At 51.7% G+C, this 15335-nt stretch overlaps 1 protein-coding gene across 6 annotated transcripts; it reads right to left on the bottom strand.

The window, feature by feature from the left end:
* Window positions 1-311: 311 nt before the first annotated feature.
* Window positions 312-14135, bottom strand: FBF1 (Fas binding factor 1). 6 transcript variants are annotated; one of them, XM_031556322.1, is made up of 31 exons: window positions 14008-14135; window positions 13343-13460; window positions 13018-13045; window positions 12375-12416; window positions 11967-12048; window positions 11567-11627; window positions 10961-11011; window positions 10369-10513; window positions 9961-10041; window positions 9606-9725; window positions 8615-8768; window positions 8252-8385; window positions 7703-7805; window positions 7242-7601; window positions 6345-6509; window positions 6164-6264; window positions 5916-5974; window positions 5768-5812; window positions 5543-5677; window positions 5253-5353; window positions 4609-4815; window positions 4026-4133; window positions 3744-3883; window positions 3280-3398; window positions 3030-3152; window positions 2443-2628; window positions 1619-1795; window positions 1292-1429; window positions 1061-1193; window positions 596-702; window positions 312-515 (listed from the first exon to the last, which is right to left on the bottom strand). In XM_031556322.1, exons 2-31 carry the CDS (start codon window positions 13343-13345, stop codon window positions 432-434), a joined length of 3492 nt encoding a protein of 1163 aa, XP_031412182.1. In that variant the 5' UTR covers window positions 13346-13460; window positions 14008-14135; the 3' UTR covers window positions 312-431. The 6 variants fall into 6 exon arrangements, with proteins under 6 accessions (XP_031412182.1, XP_031412180.1, XP_031412181.1 ...); XM_031556320.1 differs by having other exon boundaries at window positions 313-515; window positions 8252-8388; XM_031556321.1 differs by having other exon boundaries at window positions 313-515; window positions 7242-7598; window positions 8252-8388.
* Between the last annotated feature and the right edge of the window lie 1200 nt (window positions 14136-15335).

Raw genomic sequence — 15335 nt, 5'->3', positions numbered from 1 at the left:
CCATGGTAACGGGGCCGCTCGGCGCAGTGCCTGCCTAGGAAAGCCCCGCCGCCATCGCGATGGGGCTGCCCCGCGCAGGGCCTGTCTAGAAATGTCCCCACATCCCCACAGGGTCGGGCTCTCCTCTCGTCCACAGTTACATCTCCATCCCTCGTTCCCCGTTTAGATTACTTAAGTGACCTCAATGCAAAAATGAAGCCAGAAAAGAAAACATTAGCAGCGCCTCTGAGTGATGAAGACCTGACATACTTCAGAGCCGTGGGGAAGGACTTCACACTGTGAATACTCAAGAGTTTTTAAAGAAAAGAAGGACAGATTCTTTAAACAGACATTATTTATTACTTGTTTCCTTCCTCCCTTCCCCACCTCCCCATTTGCACAGCCCAGTCCTCAATGCACACACAGCTCGAGAGGAGAATGGAGACGGCTCCTCACACTGACAGAGGTGAAGTGTTGTAGGACGCCTTCTTCAGGGTCTCCAGGAAGAGCTGCTCATCCTCCAGGAAATTGCGGTCCTGAGAAGAGTGGATGCTCGGAGCTTCACCCTGTCATGCTCCCAGCCCGCTGACTCAAAGCCCCTCCCAGTCCCACTCACCTGCTGTGCCCTGTGCTTCAGCACCAGCAGTTTGGCATGGAGCTCCATTGAAGCAGTCGTGTCCACACTCCTGTGCCCAGGCAATGTCCTGATGGGAGATGGAAAACCTGCAATGAGAGCACAAGTGTGCGGTCCCCTTGCTGTTAGAGGGTGGCAAATAGGAGCAAAAGAGTATCCCGTTTTTGCTTCCTGAGTGGGGTCCTCCCCAGCCTCCCAGAGTAAATGGACGTTAGCCCACCTGTATCTTCCTTTTCCCCTCCTCTTGGCATTGCCCTGGTTCACAGAGCTCAACAGAACTCCTTAAGAGCATGAAGTAGCCAACAACAACTCAGATCTGATGTTTATACTGTATATAAACAGCTGAAACAGGCCCCAGTAGTATCCCAATATTTCTGAGAAGTGAATTAAAAGTGCAACAGCTCCTCAGCATGCCCTCTTCCACCAGCAGTGTGCAGAGGGCCTTACTCAGTGTGCTGGAGAGGCCTTTGGTGGAAGCACTCAGATCCTGGTCTGTGGTCAGCAATAGTGTGGGGTTGTTGGGCAGCTTCTTGTGCAGTTGTTCAAGTTGTCTCCTCTGGTGAGCCATGCTCAATCTCTCCTGCCCCATCCCGAGGAGAAAGGGAGAGATCATTGGCAAAGGTTCAGATCCTTGGCATGGTGGCTCCAGGTTAAGAAGTGAGGGTGAGGGAACATTACCTGTTGCAGGTGCTGTTCTTGCTGCTTGAGCTGCTCCAAGTGCTGCTGCATGACCTGCAGCCTGGCCTGGTGCTCAGACTCTATCCTACATGCATCCTGCAGGGCTCGCTCCCCTTCCTCATACTTCTGTGCTGAGAGCTGCAAGGCAGAGGATGGGGATGAGGGGGAGAGGAACCCTCACTGCCCTGGGACAGAGTGTCTTTGTGCATCCTCTCATTTCCCTTTCAGGACAGGACCAGGATGCATGGCCTCAGGAGGGATGTGACACCCTGGCTTTGCTGCCAGTCTGTGTGCAGCTGTGAACCGCAGCGCAAATGCTCCACCTACCTTGCTCACGTTCTTGATCTCCTCCTCCTGCTGCCGGATGCGCAGTGCAGCCCCTTTCACCTTCTCCTTCTCCAGCCTCAGCTCATGCCAGGCCTCATCTAGCAGCTCTCTGTCCCTTGCCAGCTGCTCCTCCTTGACCTTCAGCTCACGGCTCCGTATCTTCAGCTCTGCTTGCTCCTAGGATGGACATGGGTGCAATGGATGTGTTACCAGCCCTGTCCTGGACACTATCTCCTGTCTTCCCAAGCGATGGGAGTCATCTGCCCACTGAACTCCTGCTGTGCACCAGGTCTGTGGTGCAGAGCAAACCAAGCGGTGCCCTCAACTATCCACTCTTGGGGCCCAGTGCCCAACAGAGCTGGGACTGTACAGACACATACACATTACCACTCTGTTAGACCTTAACAATGCAGTTCTTGCTGCACTGTCTGTGCCACATCCCTTCTGAACTGCCCCAGGAGGGAGCAGATCTGACTCTAGATAAACCCTTGTGTCCTGGTGAGGCTTTGTTTAACCCGTCATGGGTGTTTCCTTTCACCTGACTTCAGATGTTTATAACAGTCTGTGCTGCTCAAACTCCTCATGGGCAAAGGAGAGAGGCCTGATGTGACTGATGTCAATCTAAGTCAACACCTAAAACTGGCTGGCAGGAGCTGCCCTGGGAAGACCCCAATTCTCACCACCAGACATGATGTGATGACTCCATCCTAAACGCCTGAAGCCAGCTCTGAATCTCTCCCCATGTCCCTGCAGGTAGGATCATGGGGATCCCTGCTGCATGCCAGGCAGTCCAGGTGCTACAAGAAGAGGTTCTGCTGCCATACCTTGGCTAGGCTGATGATGGTGCCCTCCCTTTGGGAGTCCAATTGCAGGGCTCGGTCAATGTCGCGCTCCATCCGCTCCTTGCTAAGCTGCTGCTGGGTGTGAAATTCAGCCCATTCAACGGCCAGCTTCCGGCGCTCCTCTGAGCACTTCTGCATCACTGACTTCTGCTCCTCCAGCAAAGCACTCTGGAGAACACCACAAGAGGGAGATAGACAGCGCAAAGCATTCCAGCCATAGGATTTTCTCCTTTAACTCATCTCTGCCACTAAACCACACCTGACATCTACAGGCTGGCCAAGTTGGTTGCCTAGTGTGAATCCTGCAAAGGGAGCTCTGGCCCCATGCTCCTTGGAAACAGACTCCATCACACATGCTCACTCCAGCCTCTTGCACCCAGGTGCCAGATAGTTGGTGTGATCATGATTCACTGCACCACAAATTGTGCGATTGAGCAGGCAGAGGACAGAGGGGAGATGAGGGATGCTGTAGCCCAGAATTCAGTTTTTCACCCACCATACACTGCAGTGCAGCCCTAGTCAGACTCATGAGATGTGAAAAACACCCGGAGATGTCCACCCCAACTCACCTTTGCCCTCTCCAGTTCTGCCCGTTCCATAGAGAGCTGCTGGCTCATGACTCGCCGCTGCTCCTCCAGGGAGCGCTGCAGAGACTCCACTTTGGATTGCTCTGCCGTCGCCCTCCATCGCTCCTGGTCCAGGCACAGAGGAGAAACAAATGCCATTCACAAGCTCCAAATCAGGGATCTCCAATGGGGAGACATTATCTTCCCCGTACCCAGACGGCCGACCCACACAGAGGACAGGTTGTGCACTCACCTGCTCCAGCAGCCGAGTCTGCTCACTGAGCCTGGCCTCCATTTTGGCAATCACCTCCTGGAGTCGGCTCCTCTCCTCTTCCATGTCCCTCTGCTGCTGTGACAGCCTGTCCTGGAGCACTGGGGAGAGGCAGCAGCAGGGCTGTGAGCTCCAGGGTTCTGCACATCCAACTCCAAACCACCCTGAGTGCACCACCACCACCCTCTCCAGCATCCTTCATCATGCTGGGATTGGAAGCTCTCTCTATATTCACCATATTAACAAAAAAAAACAAAAAACTGTGATTTTGTGCTGATCATCTTCTGCATGTCCTCAGGACATTGTTTTGTAATGGGGAGACATTGAGGAATCCAATGACACAGTAGAGAGCTTTGTCAGTCTAGGCTCCTGGCCTTTGGCTGGATCTCCTTATTTTCTGGTTGCAGGGCCCTACAGCCCTGGCAGCAGGTGAAGGGCAGACGTACCCTTGAGCTGCTCATCCCGCTGCCGAGCTCCCATGGCCAGCTCCTGGGAGGTGGTGTGGTGTGTGGCCTCCACCTTGTGCGAGAGGTTGTGCAGATCACTGGAGAACCTTTCCATCTGCTCGATGACACCGTTCAGAGACCTGCAGAGAAGAGCAAGAGGACAGGTCACCCCTACGGGACGTGCTTCACACCACTGCCACGGAGAGGGGCATCTGTGGCTGGTTCCTGAGCCAAGGCTGGTTACTGCAGGACAGGGAACATGGTGGGAAGCACCATCAATACCTGGTGTGTGAAGTGGCACTGGTCACTGCATCGATCTCCTGGTCTTTCAGCCGCTTCAGCCGCTGGAGCTGCTCTTCATGGTCTTTGCGCATCTCCTGAACAGACGACCTGCAGGACACAGAGGAAGGAGCCCATGAGGGGATAGTGTGAACTGGTGCTCCCTGGGATGGGTGCTGTGAAAGAAGCTTGGTTGTGGGGTTGAACATCTGGAATGGGCAACATTTGAGGGTGATGGGTTTCTTTGCCAAAAACAGTGATTTCTCATTGCTATAGCTATGTGGATATCAGTGACACAGGGACCTGAATAAAAGGTGTTTGGGGGATGTAAAACATTTGGCTCCTCTTTCAAAATACAGTGCATTCACTATGAAATGATATCTACAGCATGAATCTCCAGTGGGTCAGCATTAACACTGCCAGGTCTTGATCTGCCAACCTGCAAAGCCAATCTCACTCCAAAATCCACCACAACCCAGTGCTTCTGGAGCCTGATTTTTCCTTCTCCTGTGTCCCCAAACCATCTCCTGGTTCCCTTCCCAAGACGGAGGAGACAAGACTAACACCACATGCATGCTATGCTCACCTCTGCAGCTCTCGCAGCCGCTCCAGCTCCTGGGCACTCTGCTGCTCCAGTGTGGCCACACGCTGTTTATGCTGTGCCACCAGATCTGCCCGGGCCCGTTCTGCATCCTGGCTCTGTGACAGCAGCTGAGCCTCCAGCTGCTCCTTCTCCCGCCGCAGCCTTTCCTCCCGTTGCCCATAAGTCTCTTCCACCACCTTCACCCGGCTCCTGCCCAGAAACAGCCCCCAAGGATGTTAGAGCAAAGAATAAGTGCTGATTTCATGGCATTACCTGGCACTCTCCATCCAAAGTGCTCATGGAGGACCTTGCAAGGAAATTGGTGTTACAGTGTGCATGGGGAAACTGAGGCACTCTCTGCAGACAGAGCCCTGAACTCTCCCACTGCTGCCCAGTAAAGTATTCTAGTTGAGGACATGCCAGCAATGGCACTGGTCCCTCTCCTGTCAACAGTGGGACAGTGTTGGTGAGAGTATATCTTCACTTTGACTCACCCATGAATCTCCAGTGGGTCAGCATCAACACTGCCTTGTGCCTGCCCACCCGGGGATGGATTTGGAAAGCCTTCTTGCAGTCCCACCCGTGGAGGGAGGAAAGGGCTATAGGCAAGGATGTGACACGGGGGGGGGTGGGTGAGAGTCCTGTACCTGTGTGCACTCTCAAGAAGATCCAGGTCCTCCTGGTGCCTCTGCTGAAGGCTCTCCAGCAACAATTTGTGCTGTGTCCGCTCCAGCTCCAACATGCGGACCTGTTGGACATGCAAAGTAGGTCTCTGTGCTGCCCTAAGGACAGAGCTCCCATAGCAGCACCTGAGGGCAGCAGGCATTCCTGGACTGGGAGGTTTCTCCTCTCCCCTGATGCTATTTGGAGAAGATATGGTTCTCCTCCCACTGAGTAACTTGTAGTCCCCCATCCAGCAGGCAAAAATGGGGCTCACCTGGCTCTCCAGCTCTGCCACACGGGCCTGGGCACTGAGCAGTGCTGCCTGACAGCCTGCTGCATCCTCGTAGGGCTGGACTGTGGGAGCTGCTGGCCTCCTCTCATGTACTGAGCCCAGAGGTGGGGATTCAGCCTGTGGGAAATGAAGAGAGAAGATTGAGGTTTAAGCATCAGTGGCTTTGTGGCACGGCCATCAGCTTCTCAGTGACATCATGTGCTTCACCTGGAGCTGCGAGGCAGCTTGGAGGGGTGTGCTGGGAATGGTAACCTGCAGAGACATGGATGCTCTCAGAGAGACAAAGCTTGACACTGGGGAGGGCCCAATGATCTCTCTGATCCTGCACCTCTAGGCATGGTCCCAGCAGACGTACCTGAGTAAGTGAGGCAGGGCCCTGTATCCCTTGCTCTGCTGGGGATGATGCTGCAGGGCCTGAAAGTTCAATGAATTCACCATTTAGACACAGTAGTGGGAATCATCCCCTTCCAGAGGATGGGGGTCCAGGTCTCCCAAACAGAGCAGACAGGCTCTTCTGCAGCTGGCCAAAGGGACACAGAGTCAGCCAAGCTACTCAAAGTGGGCCATGCTGTAACCCAAACAGACCCATAATGTGAAACACACCGATGTGGCTGGCATCTCTCAGGGGATCCCTCTTTGCAGGCTCTGATGGGTGAACTGAAGCTTGTGTCACAGTACTGAGCCAAGGGACTGGGTGCCTGTGTCTGGGGCAGAGACACACATGAGATACAGCATGCTGAGACACAGCAGTGTCCCAGCTCATGGTGAGATGCAAGGACATTACCCTGCGTGGCATGTCTTAGGTTTAAAGGTGTTCCTATAGAGCTGCATTCCCTCTCTGTTACAGAGTCCCAGGTCAAACTGACCAGCGTTGGCTACTGGCTCTCCCCATTCCTCCATCTCACCCACACAGCTGCTTTCTGCAGGACACCTCTCCCACAGAGGGTGTCTGAAATGAGAAGGAAGTCTTACCCAGAGCTGTCTGCACTCACTGCCTTGTCCTGCAGGGCAGCTGCCTGTGGTGCTGCTCCCGTGGAGGTGGCTGGCTGGCTGCAAAGAGCATCACATGTGGTAAAGCCAAGGAGACAATGAAAGACAAGATCCTTTCCCTCAATTCCACATGGGTGAAAGCCTCTGAACCCCTGAGTCTCTGAGCTGAGGCAGGATTCAGCCTTCTGGCTCCAAAACTCTACCATCTGGATCCTACCTCACTGCATCCATTACTTCTCCTGGGCAGCATCAGCTGCAACTAACACATCCCTGTCCAAAACATATTTGTTTGTCATCATATTGCCTTACAGTCCCACTTGAATAGCACAAGTCTGAGTCTGTGTCCATACAAACACAAACTGGAGGAGGTTTGCCTGAAATTAAGAGGAAGGAAAAGGAAGGGGACGTTTGGGCATGAAGAAGGGAGAGCCCCTGGGGATGCACTGATTCAGGACAGCTTTGAATGATCCAGGGTAACGTGGGAAATCTTAGACACAAATGGAAGAAGGCCCAGGGGCGTGAGGGACTGTGGGATGGATCAGCATGAGAAAGTCCTGCACTGGTACCCCAATCTGAGATGAGAAAGATAGCACTTAAAATGAATTCCTAAAAACTGAGCCAAGGCTTTCTGAGAGGCTCTCCTGGAGCTGCTGCATGCAGAGCAAACAGGAGCCATCAGTTATGCCCTTACCTGACAGGAGGGCTGGGGTCCAGCCCTTTGCCTGGGGTCTCCAGGGGCTCAGCACTTCTCTTCTGAGCCTTCACCTGAGCTTGGGCCTTCTTGCGAGACAAGGCAGCACTCAGCCAGTTATCCTCTTCCAGTTGGTTGGGTTTGGACGTTGCTTCTTCTGTAGCCATGAGCTGCTGGGAGCTCACCACAGGACTGGTCTTAGTTGGAGATGGAGGTTCTGAATCCAAAAAATCCTCATCCTTCAGGCCCAGCCAGTCACCCCCAGCCCTGCTGCCCCGTGCAGGGCTCTGGCTGGCTGCAGGAGGAGGTTTGGAGTGTGGGTCTGGTTTTGGTTCACTGCTGTTCTCGGCTGAAAACCTGCTGCAAGGAGAGGGAGTTGCATGCCTGCCTGTGAGGGTGACCAGGGAACTCTGTCACTGTGATCTGCGGATGGAGCTACAGTCACACACACAGCACAATACCTCACAGACTGCCTCCTGGAGGGACGGCCCTCAGGCGTGGTGGCCACTGTGGGCTGGTAAGCTCCAAAGACAAAATCCTCCTCGTCCCAACCCTCTTCCTTCTCTGTTCAGACAAGCAACTTTGAGTCAGCACCCAGAGGAGCAGTGGCTGCTAACACACCAGCCCTCCTGCTCTTCCCCTGCTATTCCCACTGGCATCGCTGCTTCTGGGAAATCACAGCTGGAAACACCTCCACTGGAAACCTGCGAGCAATGCTGGGAAAAGCATCTTTACTGGAAACCAGCCCATGTTTCAAGGCAACTGAGTTACTAAGTAAATTACCAATCATCAGCTGAGCTGCAATAATTGTGCAAACGCTCCCAGCTTGCCTCCAGGCCACAGTATTACATTTTGTGTTAGCCACTTTCCCCATAGGGCTGACAGAGAGCTCACCAGCGACCCTGCTCACCATTGCAAAAAAGGTATTTCCCCTGTAAATGCATTTAGATATCCATCTCGCTCTCTTGAGCCAACACCATCACCTTCCCAGCATCCCTGGCTGCACTCACCTGGCTGCTTTTGGTACTTCTTATCCAGTTTGAACTCTCTGTGCTCTCCTGCACCCGGCCGTTCCAGGATTTTGGTGATGGAGCCTCGTCCCAGTAACTCATCCAGCTTGGAGCGGGCCGGACGCACCTCCTCTCTGCTGGGGACAGAGCAGGAGATGGGTTTCTCCAAGAAGCAGGGCCATTCCCAGACACACAGCCTTGTCAGGGTGTTCTGACTCCTCTCTGCAAAATGAGGCTGCTCTGGGATCCAAGGGCAGAAGTGTTGAAATCCTCCAGCAATCCCCAATATGGTGACATCACTTCATACACACACAATCCCCTCCTTTACTCCCATTTCTCCTCCATTGCCTAAGAATGCCTTACTCTTCCATCTTCTTTCCCTGCTTCTGGTTTCCTTTTTGGCCATCACCAAATCCCAGCACATCCATCAGGTCATCATCATCATCTTCAAATGTGAGCTCCTCTCTTCGCCGGGCTGAGGCTGTAGTGTGAAGGGGTGTCTGGGGTGGGAGTGGCTCTGTGGATAGGGTCACAGAAGCAGAAGATTTGATCAGGGCTTTGCTATTTTATTTTATTTTATTTTATTTTATTTTATTTCATTTCATTTCATTTCATTTCATTTCATTTTTTCCCAGCAATAAGAGCTCAGAATAGCCCAGTCTGTTCTTTCTTCTCAAAGTCACTTTGAAATAGTGCTTCTCAGCAACCAAACCCTACAGCAAGTGACAGAGTGACTGATGGGACATTGCTGAGTTTTGAAACATGGGTTTTCTAGCTCTGTTTAACACCAGATTTTTGTCTTTGCAAGTTTCTTATCAGGTAATTCCTGCCCCCTGCAAAAGATTCCCCACTGCACCCTTTGGCCTTGCCCTAACCCACCAGCTGCTGTGTCCATCTCTGCAGCAGAGCAGATTTACTGGAGTGCAGGGACAACACAGTCCTTTAAGATCCCTACTGCAGGAACAGGAGATTCAGTACATAAGTGCAGCCCTTGTACAGCTGGATTCAACCTGGAGGTGGCCTGATTGGGCTTTGGCCTGGGCTGAAGGTGCTCTCAGCCACCTCAACTCCCACCCAGTAAACTTGTGGTCATTTGGCAAGGCATGAAACAGGCTGGATGAGGTCAAATGTAAGAGCTGAGCTTCCAGAAAGGAAGGGTCAGTGCTGTAACCTGTAGCACAATAGAAATATCAAGCACTCAGTGAGCTGTGTTACAATTAACCCCGTCTTGAAGTTGCTTTATAAATGACCATAATGATTCATAAGAGATGGAACCAGGTCATTTGGAACTCACACAAACTGATTGAAGTTGCCAATTTAATATGAAAGGGGCGCACTGAGCACCCCTGCTTACCTTTCTCTTTGCCCAGTTCTGTTTTCTTCTCCGGACTTCCTTCACTGCCTTTTGGAGGTGGCTTCTTGGGAACATCCTGCTCTTCTTCAGATAAAAGCCCAGCCAAAGGATCGTTTACATCTAGGAATTTTACCCCATAGGGGCAGGAAAGGATGATGATAATAATGGCAATACCAACAACAATAACAAAACAAACAAAAAAGAACAAACCCAACATTATTTAGAACAATTCTGTACTAAGCCCAGTGCTCCATAGCCCTTAGCTAGCAGAAGAGGCAAGCTCTGTGCAAAGAGCAAAGACAGAGTCCTCAGCTGCTGCCAGGCATCTCCATGTGGAAGAGAAGGGAGAACCTACCTTCAAAGTTAAATTTCTTGTACTGTCGGGAAGCGGGTGGGGATGAGAGTGGTTTCTTATCCGTCTCAGGTGCAGATTCTCCTAGAAAGAAAGGCCACAGCTCACTCAGAGCATGGCAGACAGAGGTGCCCCTGTCCCACTCCAGCTGAAGGCTGCTTTTCTTGCAGTGTTCCCCCTTAAGCACTCCTATGGAGTGGGAATCCCTCTGGAGGAGCTGCCTTGCAAGCAGGGAAGGGGAGAAGTGCCTTGAGAAGAGTAGGACATACTGGGAACTGGTATATCTTTATTGTAACCCTTCTGGCTCTCCTTCCATGCAGAACGAGTGACAGGAAAAGGAATCTGGTATGCAAATACTCCATGCTTGTTTACAATCAGGCTGTAGTAAGAGGAGCAGAATTTCCTTTTTACCTTTCTCAGGAGCTGGCATCTTCCCTGAAGTTTTTACTGCTCCTTCTGAGATGTTACATTTCTCTGGGCCTTTTGTAGCTGCCTTTCCCAGCCCAGAACTGGGTTTTGACATTCCCAGAAGATCAGCTTCCATGTCATCCATTTCCTGGAGAGCAATAGGATGAGGATGGGAGCTGTGTGAGTGATGCTAATGCCCCAGCGCTGCTGTTCCTTTGGTACAATGCTGCCTATCAAAGAGAGGTGTTTCATATCATAGAACCACAGAATGGCCTGGCTTAAAAAGGACAACAGTGATCATCTGGTTTTAAACCCCCTGCTACGTGCAGAATCGCCAACCACCAGACCAGGCTGCCCAGAACCACAACCAGCCTGGCCTTGGATGCCTCCAGGGATGTGTTTGCATGAGATCTCTGCTCTCATGGAGTTCCTGTGAAGGTGACGTGTTGTTCTCTCTGCTTCCCCAGTCAGACCCTGTGCCAGGCAGCAAAGCTGCCACTCGCCAGATCACTGTTAGGGGCATGCCTTGGTGAGATGGGCAGGAAGGCTGGGGCTGGAGGCTGTGATATATGGAGCTGAGTACTTGTGAACTGACCTTCAGGGTTTGCAGCACAGCTTGTGGGTCTGCATCAGAGATACTAGATTCCTGCATGCCAAAGAGAGGAGAAATCAGATAGACAAACTTTGCAAGCTCCTCATCCCAGAAGCAGTAGCCTGGAGTTCAAAATCCAGATGCAAATGTAGACCATCTGCATCTACTACAGCCCTAAGTAAACTGCTCCAGCACTCAGAGTCCTGATTCTCTTCATTTCATAAAACTACACGTTCAATTCACCCTAGTGCCTTCCTTATACTGGAAACCCACTATGCCTTGATTCCTCTGCATAGATCCTGCTGTCCCTTGTAGATGCATCAGGAACACCCAGTCTGTTACTTTGGGTCCTTCCTGTGATACTTTATCTGAAATTCAGCCAGGAAGAAGGCTGGGCTGCACTTGAAAGCTCTTCTCCCACCATCTACCCACTCTCCCATCCCACCTTCTTTACTCCACAGTGATGCCAGAGAGGGCATAAGCCGAACTTCAAGGTTCCTCCCTGACATCCCATCGCAGTCCTGGATGGAGTGATGCCAGGGCAAGCTTGGCCCCACTCAGCCCTAGCCCTCAGGACACCATGGCTCTCTCTTGAAACGTTGGGCTCACCTCTGCAGCTTCCATGTCCTCTGCAGGGAGCTTGCTAAAGAAATCATCCTCCAGAAATGACCTGTAACACAAGCCTTGGGGTTAGCAGCACCACATGTGAGCTGGGGAAAATGAGACTGAAAAGAATACAAGCAATAAAGACATTAGTGCTGGGACTGCTATATTTAAGCTATAATATATAAGAGCTGTTATAAAGTTTACAGAACATGTATAAGGCTAGAAGACACCCAACTCTTTCTGGAAAGCTTCAGGCTCTGAGTTCCCAATTTCCAAAGAGATCACAGATAATTCTCCTCATGCCATTTCTATTGCGGCAGGGGGAAAAGGTGGAGGAGCCAGGGATGGTGCAGGTCAGAAGGACATAGGGAGCACAGAGAGGCTGCATGCCAAAGGAACTCACTTCTTACTGGCCTTCAAGCTGCTGCCCTGGGCTCTCCCACTGCTGACACCAGCGGGTTGGGAAGATTTAGCAGGGCCTTCATCTGGAAACAAGACAGAGAGAGATTAGGACGATAGACATAGGCATATTTCCTGACCTAGGAATGCCAAGGGGGAATTTGCTGTCTCCTTATGGGCCAAAAAGGTTTTAACTGGAGATGAACTTTGTTCTGCCTCCCCAAGCCAATGTCCAACGCTGTTCAATGGACTCTGAGAAACCATGTTCTCAGCTCTGCTCCCTGCTTCATCCCCTCTCACAACTGGAGCCCTCTTGAAGAGCAATAGCTCTTGCACCAGCTCCTCCTGCTCCCAGGAAGAGTAACAGAGTGTGAGGATGCTGCCCTTCCAGCTGCAGTGAAGGCGTATTTACCATCATATCCCAGGAGGTCACCCAGCACGTCATCAATGGAACCTAGAACAAGACAAATTAAAGGAGCTGAGGCAGTCAGACCACCAAAGCAGATGTAAAAAAGCTTCCTATTTCAGTAGGCCTTGCTCTTTTGAAATCCCCCAGAATAAAGGTTTGTTCTCAACCATCATCAGTGCACGGTCCTCCTTTGCCAGTCTAGAGAGAATTGCCAGGACCAGGACTTGACTCAGTATTTGATGGATGCATGGTTTAGCTTCATTTAGCCAGAAATGATATTTTTTCTTTCCACTCATTCACTGGCCACAAGAAGCCCTTAATCTGTGAGCTCTCTCCCCACAGTACCTAAGGGCCCTTGGGCAATCTTAAAAGCACTGTTATAGTATCCAGAGCTACAAAATGCCTCTTAATAAAGACCTCTGGAGCAGCTGCGGGGAAGAAATGAAATAAACGTGTATGTTCTCCCTGGGATTTGGAAAAATACCCAAGAAAGCACAATACACCCAACAGCAGCTTTCAGACAAGGAGCACGAATTATGATTTCAGCAGCCAGGACTGCTGTGTGACTAGTGACCCCCATCTGCTCTGTTCCTAGCAGATCAAAGCACCTTTGGATGGTGGAAGAAAAGCACATAGGTGTACGTACCTCTTAAACTTTTCTTGGGTTTTGCAGCCTAAGAAGAAAGGGAAATTTTCTTGTTACAAAATGAAGATCTGACCTGGGCTTTCCCCACACACACTGGGCAGTAGTGAAGCCCTCCCCCTCTCGTGCTGTTTGAGAAATGGCACATGAAACGTGGGGGAAATTAGAGAGATATTTACAACTTTTGAGAGTCCCAGCATGCTCAGCCCCTTCTGGCCACCAGCTGGGAAGAAGCCTCTGGTCCCAAGACCTATTCTACCTCCACACAGATGTGCCAGAGCCATAAAACTGGATTTCCCAGGCCTGCATTGTGCTGTATCACACTCACCATTGCAGAAAGTCTGTTTTCCTTTGCTCAGGGCAAGTTTGTTTGTAGGTTCACCTGAGCAGCACCTTCAGCTCCCAGGGGTCTGACAGCATTGCTCACATCCACACCAACCTCCTACCTGCAAGGACAGGAAAATGCATTGAACTGCCTTAATGAATGCTGTACCTTTGTTAAAAAGATTTCCCCGTGCAGCTTGCAGACTGTCTTCACACTGTTCAGGCCTCTCTTAGCCACTCACAAAAGGCTCAGTCGGAATTTAAAAGCAAAAAACAAAAAACCCCAAATGGTGTTGAGCTCCTGAAGCAGTTTGTACAGGGAATGTCCCACTGGCACCACAGAGCTGCTCTGCAAAATAACCCCCCACGCTCCGGATCCGCAGCACCTGGAGATCCCAAACAAGAGGCACAGCCCCAGTCCCACTTGGCCCAAGCAGAAAACAAAGCAGCCTGCCTTCTGTGTGAGCAGGATGAAGCCCCCAGCTTTCAGCCCAAGACTTGCTGCAGACATCCCTGCCTCCCATCACCGCAGCGCACACGGCCCACCCGACACGCAGCATCCCAGAGCTGTGCCCACATTGCTCCTCTCCCCACATCCCCAAACTCCTGCCCCCAGCATCCCACACCCGGAGCACCGTAACGGCCGCCCGCATCACCCCGGACACCCACCAGCCCCAGCTCTCCCCCCGGCTGAGGAAGGCCCAGCCATTCCTTTCCGTTCCCTCGCAGCCTTCTGGGAAGCGTAGTCTGCCAGGACCTGATGCAGACTACAGCTCCCGGCAGCACCCAGATGCTGGGCAGGCACACGGAGCCCAACAGCCACAGAGCCCACACGGAACCCTGCAGGGAGGCCCCGTCAGTTGGGGCTGCAGCTGAGCCAGAATGCATTCAGATCAGCCGTGGCAGTTATGGCTGCAGGGAAGAGCCTGCAGATGCCACAAAGGCGTCTCTTACTGGGATCTGCCCACTGAGGCACTGGGATGGAGCAGGGAGCGCCAGACCTCCAGCAGCACAACTCACACACTCAAGTCTTTCTAACATCAGTGAGTGCTTGACTGATAACAGCAACCACCTCACACCCAGAGCCCGCTCTGAAGCAGCCAGACACCGGTTCAGGCACACAGATACGAGGTGCTTGCAGGATGCTGTGTACCAGGGCACTCAGCTCAACATGTGCTGCTGAAGAGTTTTGTTTCAAAGCAGTGCAGCACCCAAGCATGGCAGCCACAGCCTTCAAAGAACACAAAGGTTGGACTCCCACAACTCAAAGGACGAGCTCACTTAGTAGTGCTCCTGCTGGAGCTGCTCTTTGCAGCTGGTCTGGGACAGTTTTCTAACTGCATGTCAGTGACCAGCAAGAGGCAATGTTAAGCAAATCAAGTGCCAGCAGTCACTGCAGCAAGGTGCTCTGGCACTGCTAGAGGCAACTAATGAATAACAGTAGTAATTTGGGTTGAAAAAAAGGCTAAAGCTGAGGTCAGGACAAAGCCAGCCCTACTCCTGAGGTGCTCCAGCTTATTTAGCTTGTTGGTTACAGTGAAAGACAGGTATTTCCCCAAGGTTTAAGATCTCAAATCCCACAGACCCACATCCCTCTTGTGGTGTCCATCCATCTGCAAGCGTGGGATCCTTTTACAGTCTTCATCCGAAGGCCTCATTTTTAGGGGCACACCATTCAAATTATATACGTAGAGCTTAGAAGTGTCACTATTTGACACTGAAATTGCTTATATGTGAGCAGAAGCAGCTTACTTTTGGAAATGATGCCAGTGCATTTTGTTAAAGGATGGGGAGTCCTAATCAGGATGCAGGGCCATGTGACAGAGCTGAAATGCCCTGTGGAGACCACCAGACAAGGCAAGGCACACCAGGCTGTGCCATTCAATGAGCAGCAACAAGCTGAAAAGAATACAACATACTCACCAAAAGCCAAGCACAGCACAGTGCTGCTGTATCACCATCTACTCCAAAAAATAGCAGGAAACCATTTGTAAAAC

This window comes from Meleagris gallopavo, chromosome 20 (genome assembly GCF_000146605.3).
Source record: "Meleagris gallopavo isolate NT-WF06-2002-E0010 breed Aviagen turkey brand Nicholas breeding stock chromosome 20, Turkey_5.1, whole genome shotgun sequence".
Lineage (NCBI taxonomy): Eukaryota > Metazoa > Chordata > Aves > Galliformes > Phasianidae > Meleagris > Meleagris gallopavo.
Note: the sequence above shows the minus strand (reverse complement) of the source record. Positions and strands in the feature narration are given on the sequence as shown.

Excerpts from the sequence above, each read along its gene's own strand:
- FBF1 (XM_031556320.1), bottom strand. Across the intron at positions 12,417-13,017 it reads ACCCAAGAAAAGTTTAAGAG|GTTCCATTGATGACGTGCTG; the intron begins GTACGTACACCT and ends GTCTTGTTCTAG. Across the intron at positions 703-1,060 it reads AGGCCTCTCCAGCACACTGA|GTTTTCCATCTCCCATCAGG; the intron begins GTAAGGCCCTCT and ends CTCTCATTGCAG.